The sequence below is a fragment of the Pantherophis guttatus genome, chromosome 4, assembly GCF_059756535.1.
Source record: "Pantherophis guttatus breed Tessera chromosome 4, ASM5975653v1, whole genome shotgun sequence".
In the NCBI taxonomy this organism is placed as follows: Eukaryota; Metazoa; Chordata; class Lepidosauria; order Squamata; family Colubridae; genus Pantherophis; species Pantherophis guttatus.
This window is the reverse complement of record NC_142066.1, coordinates 19,138,931-19,150,302: the sequence shown is the minus strand read 5'-3', so window position 1 is coordinate 19,150,302 and position 11,372 is coordinate 19,138,931. Positions and strand designations below refer to the sequence as shown.

The window sequence follows — 11,372 nt, the reverse complement described above, 5'->3', positions numbered from 1 at the left end:
TTGATTTGCTAGTAGCAAATCAAGGGAAGGACGCAGAACTGCCAAACTGCAAAAAAATTGTATGCTGAGAGTAACCAATTTGGCTTCTTTCAAGAGGTCTACTATAAAAATAAGCTTCATTTCTTTATAAGTTGCTCCTTCTTGTTCAGGTCAGGTCTCAGAATAATGATGTAGCATTTTGGGGAAAAGATGCAGCCCAGTAATCCAGCTGCTGAAGCCAAAATGGAAAAGATCTCCACAGCCACCATGTATTTTCCCTTAGTGCTCAGGTAAGTTGGAACAAATGACACCCAAACACTACAAAAGACCAACATGCTGAAGGTGATAAATTTGGCTTCATTGAAGCTGTCAGGTAGATTCCTAGCTAGGAAGGCCGCTGTGAAGCTGACAGCAGTCAAGAACCCCATAAAGCCAAGAACAGTATAAAACATTTTGGTTGAACCTTCATTACATTGCAGGACAATTTCTTCAGCCATAGAGTGCATGTCAGAATCTGGGAATGGGGGGAAAGTGGCCAACCATGCTAGACAAATAGCGAATTGTACCATGGAGCAAGGTAGGACAATAGAAAGAGCCAACCTTTTCCCCACCCATTTCCTCATCTTGGAACCAGGCTTGGTAGCCATGAAAGCAAGAACAACAATGGCTGTTATTCCCAATATACAAGAAAGAGCTACAGAAAACATTAGGCCGAAAGCAGTTTGTCGCAAGAGACATTTCACTCGGTCAGGTTGTCCAATGAAGAGCAAAGTACAAAGGAAGGAGAGCAGGAGAGCAATGAGAAGGCTATAGGTGAGGTTTCTGTTATTGGCTTTAACAATTGGAGTGTCTTGGTGTTTAATGAAGATCCCCAGTACTAAAACTGAGATGAAAGACAGGAAGACTGCTGTGACTAGCAAAGAAATCCCCAAAGGCTCTTGATAAGTCAAGTAAGTTATAATTTTTTGAAGACAACTATCCTGATTTTTGTTTGGATAATGATCTTCTGGGCATGGAAAACAATCATCTAAGTCTGTGGAAAAAAGAAACAAAAAAGAAAAACATTCATGGAAATTTTTTCAACATCAATCGTCAATAATGCACCAGATCCAATAGGGCATTCCAATTGCTTTTTCTTAAAATAATTCATAATAGCAATAGCAATAGCATTTAGACTTATACCACATCACAGTGTTTTACAGCCCTCTCCAAGTGGTATGCAGACTCAGCAACAATTTTACCAACCTCAGAAGGATGAAAGGCTGAGTCAACCTTGAGTTGGTGAGAATTGAACTGCCAAACTGCAGTCAGAAGTCAGCAGAAGTAGCTGCATTCTAATCACTGCACCACCATGGCTCAACTTACAGTGTGCTACCATGGAATGTTAGGTACATTGGTCATTTATATATAGTGAGATGGTGGTAAAAATGCTATTTTTATTTATTTATTTATTTATTTTATTAATTTTATTTCTATACCGCCCTTCTCCCGAAGGACTCAGGGCGGTGTACAGTCTAATTAAAATTAGGCTGTTACAATAAATATAATCACTATTACCTTTACTTCCAAAAAAAAGGAGATATAAAGGAAGCATTCCAGATACTCTAATGAGAAACCTTGGTTTCCTGGAAAATATTTAGAATATATTCAAGGAAACTTAAGAAGGAACATTTCAAATTTGGAAAATTGAACCTATTAGTTAGAGTGAACGAATTAGTATTATCATCAAATATTCTGCTGAGCTATGAAAACCCAGTTTAAATATTTCATTGCTGACTAATACAATATGATGTGAAACTCAAGATTTTCAGTCACGAAGATATTTATTAAAAACTCAGGTCCCATATTATATTTTATTAAAACATTGATATATACTGTACAATGTATTCCATTCTTTACCCATTTGGTCAGCTATCTTCCCTTCTGGACAGCGTCTACAGTCATAACAGCAAGATAATTTCCCCTCCACTTTTATCTTGCTATGGCCAAGGGGACATTTCTTGTTACAGATGGAAAAAGGCAATGTCTGTTCATAAATAAAATCAGAATTCTTTCACATGAAACATTTATGCTTTGGGATTGTTCTTTTTATCAGTTATACATATCCAAACTCTTCATATCTAATTCAAATCTTGTCATCCCCTTCTCCAGATTTGTTTCTGGTTTAAATTCTCCACTCCACAACCAGAGGTAGTATTCAGCCGGTTTGTACCAGTTTGCCCAAACCGATAGGAATAGTCATTGGTGGGCCCACTCCACCCACCTGCCCCAGCTCTATGGTGTCCTATTAAGGCACATTTTTGAGGCCGGGCACATGCGTGGAAGGTGCGCACAAGAACCGAAGGTGCGCCTACGGAAGGTGGGCATATGCACCAAAGACTCACACATGTGTGAAGCTGGGTGAGCGGGTGAACCGCTGGTAACGAAATGTGAAATTCACTGCTGTCCACAACCACTCCTTATATCACACCTATTACACTAATCAAGCATACAATTCTAAAGATTTGTTCTGAGGAAATCCGAATTGGAATATGGTGTGGGAGAATGTTTAACTTGGGAGACCTTCAAATATGCCTTCCTTGAGGTTCCACATTTTGAGTTAGGCTCCTACTTCTTCTATAGCTCTTTCAAAACATGGTTAAAGATATCACAGGCTATTGACTTTTCCACCTTTTAAGGAGACTTTTATGATCTTTAAATAGCAAAAGTCTGAATTTCAAAATTCAGCTATTTTCAGCCTCCCTGCTTATAGTAGAATAGAAGGCTTTTTTTCTTGTTTATTTGGTTGAATCTTGGAGCAAACTGAAATTCTGTACTTTTGAATCATATATCTCAATACAATGATTTTGCCAGATATTTAATATATTTGAACTATATTTCAGAAATAGTTTCTTTAGCCTATTTCAGTTATTTTAGGTTGCTTAAAAAATAATCCAGGTTTTGTTGTTGTATTTAAATCATTTATTGATATTGGGCAATGACTAAGTGATTTCTTAAAAAATGGAAAATGTGACATACCTGATTAAATCTGAAGGGCCAAACAGCATCCTTGGCAGAAATGGTGAGAAATTTGTCTGGGGCAGCCATGGGGTCAATTTTTCCAACCTGGACTCTCTGAAAGGACTTGTTTGGGAATGTGATCCAATTGAGAATATCAATTCCAGTTACTAATTCCCCATTGGGGCCAAAATAATTCTCTTCACCAACATTGTTGTTAAAGGAAACCCGCTGCAGAAAATGGTTGAGCTAAATGAAGAAAAGAAAGAAAAGAAATGAGAAAGTTAACAGGATTCTGTAAAAAGTATATGCATGTGAAGCACGCGCTCAGCAAGCCGGTTGTTACACCAGTTGAATCCCACCACTGGATGTATGAAATTATCTTCGGGAATTCTTAACACTCTCATAGAGACCTAGAAAATTATAGTAGCTAAGAGACTGTGCTATCAGTCAGAAAAGCTCTACAATGGACCTTGCTTCTACTTCACTAGGAAATAACAATGCATGGGCCTATCTAGGATTCTGTAGAAAAGTTATTTCACATCAGTCTCTACTATTTAATATTGGGGGGGGGGAATTGTGTTCTCCATCATGTTCACTTTCTACCCTACTGCCTAACTAAAATATTTCAACTGAAAATATTCCAGATGATAATTCCATGAAAATATTGATAAAAGGAGAAAAGCAATAGATTACTTTGCTTTCATTAAGTGAGCAAGTCGGTGCTGCTTATACAACCTCATGCCCTTCCAGAATTTTGAATTAGCCAACATTACCTGCCATGGTGATTGAAGGAAGACCTTCCATCTCCTCTCATCAATTATTTGACTTTCTTTAAATTTGGAAGAGTGGGACCGTATGGCCCTCAGAGCATGTGCCACAGCATAGACTGCATTGTAGATGCTGTAACTATGTCCACTCACAGTAGTCTCAAAGACAGAATTGGGAAGAGTCTCCAGCTTCTCTTCTCCAGTGCAGATCCTTTCAGCATTCCTATCTGTCATCTCACCAGGGAATGAACAATCAAATGCATCTTTCCAAAAATCCCTTATAAACCCATCTTCTTTTTCAAAGTTTGGGCTCCTCTTCCACATGAATTTTTGGAAACCTGGTAACTCTTTTGAATGAATGGCAAAAGATAGTGCACCATGGATAAAATCAATGGGCAAGTGCCTTTGCATTAGAATAGAGGTAAAATCCATCTGAGCTGCCATGATCCAAACTTTGGCCTTTCTCTCCTTTGGAATATCATCAGCATCTAAAACATAGATCATCATTCTCAAAGTCACAATGGTTGTAATTTCAGCATTCAGGATCACTGCAATGACTGTACTTCCCATCATCACTTTATATATTTTATCTGCCTCCTCCACCATTTCAGCACCTAAATTGCCATACATCATCAGGGGAAGACATTCTATAAAATCAAAGCAGATGCCTCTCTCTGAAAACATGGAAAGACTCTTTTGAACAAATCTCTCCCTGTCTTCCTCATGTCGAGAAATCAACCCAACCCAGGTCCATCTGAAGTGCAGCAATAAGTGTAGTATTCCTTTAAGTTGGTGGATTTCATCTGGGAACATCCATTTGACAAAATGTGCTGCTGTTTCCTCATTCATCAGTGGAGCTGATCCATATGTGATCTAAATGTGGGAAAAAAAATATACAGGCAAAAAAAAAAAAGATTGTCCCAAAGAGAAGTATATCATGTGTATGTTTCTTAAGTGTCTTTGCATTAGAATGGAGATAAAATCCATCTGAGCTGCCATGATTCAAACTTTGGCTTTTCCCTCCTTTGGAATATCATCAGCATCTAAAACATAGATCATTATCTATGCAAAGACCCTTGCTATCTACTTTGAAGACCGTCTCCAAATCTTGGCCTAAGCCAATCTTTTCCTTTAGTAGAAAGGGAATAAAAAGCTTTTCCTATCAGTTTAAGACATTGGCATCAGGAAGTTTCACAGTGTGTTTAAGAACAGATGTGGTGATTTCCATTGGGATCATGAACTGATTGTCTTAAGGTTTTAAAAGATCTATCATGAGGACTCCACATCTGAGAGTAATAAATAACAGTTGAACTTTCTCTCTTCTTCCAGTTTTGATCTCACCTGAGGAAACTTGTAGTTGCACAGAGCAGTTGCCATGTTGACACAGGTCTTAGTACGGGGTCCTCCAATGACAGCTACTGTATTGGTCTGGTCATTACATTTGTAGTTGGGGATAAATTTATCTTTTGCAGATAGAAATTCCATTGCTAAATGATAAGATGCAATGTCATTGAAATAATCAGTAGTGATGTGGAAACCCAGGGTAATATTGGGTAAAATCCAAGAATTTTCATTGATCTCCTTTACAGCAAATGCCAGAGCCAAATTGTGTTGGTAATTATGAGTGAGGAACCTTCAGGGAAAGTCATAAACTATGTTTATATTTATAGGAGGACGCCCAAGTTATGAGCCCTTTCCGTGGGGGCCAATGATTCGCCCCCAATAGCCAGCGATGGCACCAGCTGACTATATCGGGACATCGGAAACCACAGCCACTCAGTCTTGGATGGGTTGAGCCTGAGCCCGTTTCTCCCCATCCAGATCCGTAGGGCTTCCAGGCACTGGGACATCACTTCAAGGGCATCGTTGAGGTGGTCCGGGGTGGAGATGTACAGCTGGGTGTCATCAGCGTACTGATGGTACTTCACCCCGAAACCATGGATGATCTTGCCCAGCGGCTTTACATAAATGTTGAACAAAAGGGGTGAGAGGACCAATCCCTGTGGCACCCCACATATAAGGGGCCTCGGGGTTGATCTCTGCCCCCCTGTCAACATAGACTGCAACCAGTCAGAGAGAAAGGAGAAGAACCACCGTAAAACGGTGTCTCCCACCCCCAACCCTTCCAACCGGTGCAGCATGATACCATGGTCAATGGTATCAAAAGCCGCTGAGAGATCTAACAGGACCAGGACAGAGGAGCAACCCCTGTCCCGAGCCCTCCAGAGATCATCAACCAACACGACCAATGCCATTTCCATGCTGTATCCAGGCCTGAAATCCGACTGGAACGGATCCAGATACGATGCTTCATCCAGGTACTGGGGAAACTGTCGCGCAACCACACTCTCAACAACCCACCAAGCAAAGGTTGGAGACTGGATGATAATTAGCCAATACTGCCGGGTCCAGGGAAGGCTTCTTGAGGAGGGGCCTTACCACTGCCTCCTTCAAGGCGGCGGGGAAGGCACCCTCACCCAATGAAGCATTTATAATCCCCTGGAGCCAGCCTCGCATCACCTCCCGGGAAGCCAGCACTAACCAGGAGGGACACAGGTCCAATAAGCATGTGGTCGCGTTCAATCTACCCAGAATCCTGTCCATGTCATCTGGGGTCACAGGATCAAACTCATCTCAGATAACAGTCTCAAGACCTGCCTCCGTCACCCTCGCTGGATCTACCCAGTCAGAGTCCAGACCTGCCCGAATCTGAGTGATTTTGTCATGCAGATACTGAACAAAATCCTCGGCTCTTCCCTCCAAGGGGTCCTCCCGCGCTTCCTGGTGGAGCAGGGAGTGGGTCACCCTAAACAGGGCGGCTGGGTGATTATCTGATGATGCAATAAGAGCAGCAAAGTGAGTACATTTTGCTGCTTTTATCGCCACTAGGTAATTCCTAATATGAGATCTTACCAGTGTTCGGTCCAATTTAGAAAGACTAGCCCTCCAACAGCTCTCTAGGTGTCTTTTCCGGTGCTTCATCTCCCTCAGCTCCTCGGTGAACCAAGGAGCCAGGTGAGATCGGCGCCGGGTCAGAGGCCACAAAGGCACGACTCGGTCCAGAGTTCCAGCAGCCGCCCTATCCCAGGCGGCCACTAGGTCTCCAGTCGAGGCGTGAGACAGAAACTCCGGTATTGGGCCAAGCTCCATCTGGAACTTGTCAGGTTCCATCAGGCGCCTGGGGCAGTACCATCTTATTGGTTTCGCCTCCCTACAGCGGGGTGCCGCGATTCGAAGGTCAAGGCGAAGGAGAGAGTGATCTGACCATGACAAGGGCTCGATGACTATATCCCCTATCTCAAGATCACTCAACCACTGTCCAGAGACAAAAACCAAGTCCAGTGTGTTTCCCCCGATGTGCGTAGGGCCATGAATTAGTTGGGTCAGCTCCATGGCTGTCATGGAAGCCATGAACACCCGAGCCACCTCAGACGCCTCACCCATGGATGGCAGGTTGAAATCCCCCATGACCATAAGTCTGGGGGTATCAACCACCACCGCAGTGATAACGTTGAGTAGCTCAGGCAGGGCTGCCACCACATGGCAGGGAGCCAGGTACGTGATCAGCAAACCCATCTGAACCCCGTGGCCCCACTTCACGAGGAGGGACTCACAACTGGCAGACTGAGGAACAGTGGTCTCCCTCGGCCTAAGGCCTTCTCTAATAATAACCACTACTCCCCCGCCCCTCCCCTGTGACCTCGGCTGATGGAATGCGTGGAAGCCTGGTGGGCACATTTCTACCAGAGGGACCCCTCCCTCTGGGCCCAACCAGGTCTCCATAATACCCACAGGTCCGCTCCCCCCTCATGAACAAGATCACAGATGAGGGGGGCTTTATTTACTATGGACCTGGCGTTGCACAGCATCAGACGAAGGCCCGGGCCCTGAAGCTCTGTACTACCTGGAGAACAAGTGGAGCCTTGTGGGCCGGAGCACCCTACCGCTTGGAGACAGTGGGTGTGTGCTCCCTTAACATGATATGGCCCCCTGCTCCCACCATATCTACCCCTCCCACTCACAGTACCGATGGTAAAAACACAATCTGGACAAGCTCGACCCCCTCCGGGTTCCCCCCCCCCGCTGAACGTCATGGCCTGGCCCAACCCTCCCCTTGGTGGGTTATCCCCCAAACCCACAACCCTAATTCCAATCCCACCCCCCTCCCCCCTCCCCAGACCCTTTAAAAGATTAGACAAAGACAATTTTAAAAAACCCCGCAGCTCCCTCTTTGCGGCATGCCACCTCTCGGGGTTCCAAAGCCTGTCATCGAGGTATGCCCTCAATAGAATGGAGGGCCAAGCCTACGAGAGGGGGGTGTCTCACAGACCAAGAAGCTCCGCTGCTGAGTACATTGACCATAATGGGTAGCACGACCATATCCTGAGGGTCTATAAAAAGGGACAAAGGAATGGGGGATCTCAAGGACATATTCGCAGGACTGAGTCCACTGTCCCCTCACAACAGAGGACATAGTCCAAAACTAAGATGCCCACAATCCAAGGGGGAAATAGATCCAACCACCCTCTCACGGTGGTTAGGTCAGCTGGTCAGCCCCCTCGTGTGGTGAGATGGCAGCGATGAACCGATGCGTATAGACAGCATCTGGGGGTCAGATCCAAAAATCACCCTCTCATGGCGGTTGGTCCGATGGTCAAGTCCCCACCGCTGGCAAAGTGCATATATGTAAAAATCTCCTGGTTCAGTCCCCAGGAGGCCCCGGCACCCGGCCACCCTCTCACAGTGGTCAAACAGATGTCTAGTCCCCTCAGCCAATGGGATGCAGCCATGTACCAGCCTCCCATTCGGATGGAACTAGCCCTCTCCAGAGTCAGGGAAAGTTCAAAATAGTGATAGAACATAGCGCCAGTGAGTCCCACAGGCTGACAGTTGGTCCAGATGGGCCCAGTCCTAAAAGGGGAATGCTGGAGGAGAGAGAAATGGGGCAGAAATGGGGCAGTTGTCTCGAGCCTCCGGCCCCCGCACAACCACAAATCGAGGCCTCCCAAGGCCTGGGAAAAAGTCACTCCAGGTCCTTTCTGCCCCAACCGTGGTTGCAGGTCTCCCAGTCCTGTTGATTCATCGCCCCCCCCAACTCCAACTCCAAGGGGGGGTCACCAGCGCTTTCTGACCACCAGCCAGCCTCCACTGCAACCGCCATCGCCACCGCCACCGCACCATTGTCACCAACACCGAAAGAACCTGGCGACATCCCAGAGATCTTCAGGGGGTGCCTGGCACATCTTGCAGCTCTTCGGGCAACCCCCCGGGCTTAGAAACTCGCCACATGGCGGGCGCCCCCAGCACAACGCCGCTCCGATTATCCGATGGTCTCTGGCTGTGAAAAATGCTGCCGACGCCCAGCTGAGCAGCCTGTCACTCCCAACATTGCGCCTTCCTCCCTGCTCAGTCACAGAGGAAAAGAAGACCCTCTCCGTGCTAGCAGGGAGCTCCCCTGACTGGTCCTGGGGTCATGGATCTTCAAAACGACCCCCGAAGGACCCAAAAGGTAGGTTGGTGCCCCGTCCTCAGATCGTGATCCCAGAGGACACTGACATCTTGGACATGCGCAAAAAAAATAAATAAATTGCAAGCCTTTGCAGATGACTTAGTCTTCATTTTAAAGGAGCCACTGGAATTGGGTCTGAAGCTTATGGAGTTATTGGAGGAATACGGAGAAGTAGCCAGACTAAAAGTAAATAAGGAGAAAACTAAAATGATAGGCAAGAGTATAACAAATAAACAGAAAGATGATTTGACTAAGGGAATAAATATTCAATTAGCGAAGAAGGTGAAGTATTTAGAGATTTACTTGATGGCAAGGTGCATATCGATTAAGGAGGATAATTACATTAAATTAACAAATCAAATAAAGGCAGATCTGGAGAGATGGAAGACAATCCAACTCTCCCTTATGGGCAGAATAGCGGCAATAAAAATGAATGTTCTGGCCAAACTCTTTCTATTCCAAAACATACCTATAAAATTAGAGAAAAATATTTTGATAATTTGAACAAAATAGTATCAAAATTTATATGGCAAGGGAAGAAGTCAAGAATTAAATTGAAATTACTTCAAGAGTCCTTCAAGAGCGTTTGGTCTGCCTGGCTGGGAATTATATTATCAAGCGGCAGTGATCACCTATGTGAAAGAATGGATAACTCTAAGGAACAAGAGAGTATTAATACTAGAAGGTCATGATATTCAAGCAGGGTGGCACGCATTCCTCTGGTATGGAAGACAAAGGGCACATCACAGGTGAAATGCTCTCGGTTCAGACCGGATCGCCTGATCTAGTAGTGATGGAGGCGGGTGGTTCAGAGAACCGGTAGCAAAAATCCCTGCCCACCCCCCATGCCCAGCTGAGCTGCACAATCATCAGAGGCTTTTTCTTTTAATTTTTAAAAGCATTTTTTCTACAACCTCTTCGGCTGAAAAAATGCTTTTAAAAGTAAAAAAAAAAAAGCCTCTGATGATCATGCGGCTCAGCTGGGATTATCAAAGGGATCGTCAGCTGATGATCCAAACTGAGTTGCCTGATCAGCAGAGGCTTTTTTTTCTTTTAAAAGCCTCTGATGATCCAAGCTGAGTTGCCTGATCGGCAGAGGTTTTTTTCTTTTAATGCCTCTGATGATCCAAGCTGAGTTGCCTAATCAGCAGAGGCTTTTTTCCTTTTAAATGCCTCTGATGATCCAAGCAGAGTTGCCTGATCATCAGAGGCTTTTAAAAGAAAAAAAGCCTCTGCCGATCAGGCAACTCAGCTGGGATCGTCAGAGCCTTTTGAAAGCATTTTTTTACAACCTCTTCGCTGAAGAGGTTGTAGAAAAAATGGTTTTAAAAGAAAAAAAATTGGCCACGCCCACCCAGTCACATTACTCCCCCCCCACCAAGCCATGCCCACAGAACCAGTAGTAACAAATTTTAGATTTCACCACTGGGGCACATCAATACTTCCAAAGACACTATATATGACAGGCCCTAGTGAGAGTATGGAATAAAATAAAAAACAGAACTATATGAAAAAAATCGATCTGGCTCTCCACTCTAGAAGCATTGGTACATCTGAATCTTATCAATTGGGGGAAAATTGATACATACAAGGATATTTTAGATGAAAAAGGGGGACTAAAAACGAGACTACAATTAAAAGAATAAGAGATAGAATTGGAATGATGGACATATTTAGAAATTCAATCATGCTATATGAAAGATGTAAAAGTGTGGGGTATTAATAGAGATTTAACAATATTAGATAAACTTCTATTGGGGACAGATGAGAAAATGATTAAAGCAATGTATAAATATTTATTAGATTATAAAATGGAGGAAGAGTGAGTCAAAGAGACAATGGTGGTATGGGCAAAGAATTCTGGGTACAATATTGAATTGGAAAAGTAGGAAAAATTGTGGGAAAGGAATAGGAAATTAACCCTGGCCACATCATACAAGGAAAACTTATAAAATGTTCTATAGGTGGCATTTACCACCAGCAAAATTGGCCAAAATGTATAGAAATTCATCACCGAAATGCTGGAAATGTGACCAATCATCGGGTACCTACTACCACATGTGGTGGACATGTAGAAAAGCAAAAGATTATTGGTGAAAGATTCAGATGTGGCTGGA

At 44.1% G+C, this 11,372-nt stretch overlaps 1 protein-coding gene across 1 annotated transcript; it reads right to left on the bottom strand.

Moving 5' to 3' along the window:
- Positions 1 to 64: 64 nt before the first annotated feature.
- On the bottom strand, positions 65 to 8,177 carry LOC148113843 (vomeronasal type-2 receptor 26-like). Its single transcript, XM_087893451.1, has 5 exons — positions 8,077 to 8,177; positions 5,088 to 5,379; positions 3,753 to 4,619; positions 2,998 to 3,225; positions 65 to 1,025 (listed from the first exon to the last, which is right to left on the bottom strand). The coding sequence occupies exons 1-5, from the start codon at positions 8,175 to 8,177 to the stop codon at positions 117 to 119; spliced, it is 2,397 nt and encodes a 798-aa protein (XP_087749577.1). The 3' UTR covers positions 65 to 116.
- Between the last annotated feature and the right edge of the window lie 3,195 nt (positions 8,178 to 11,372).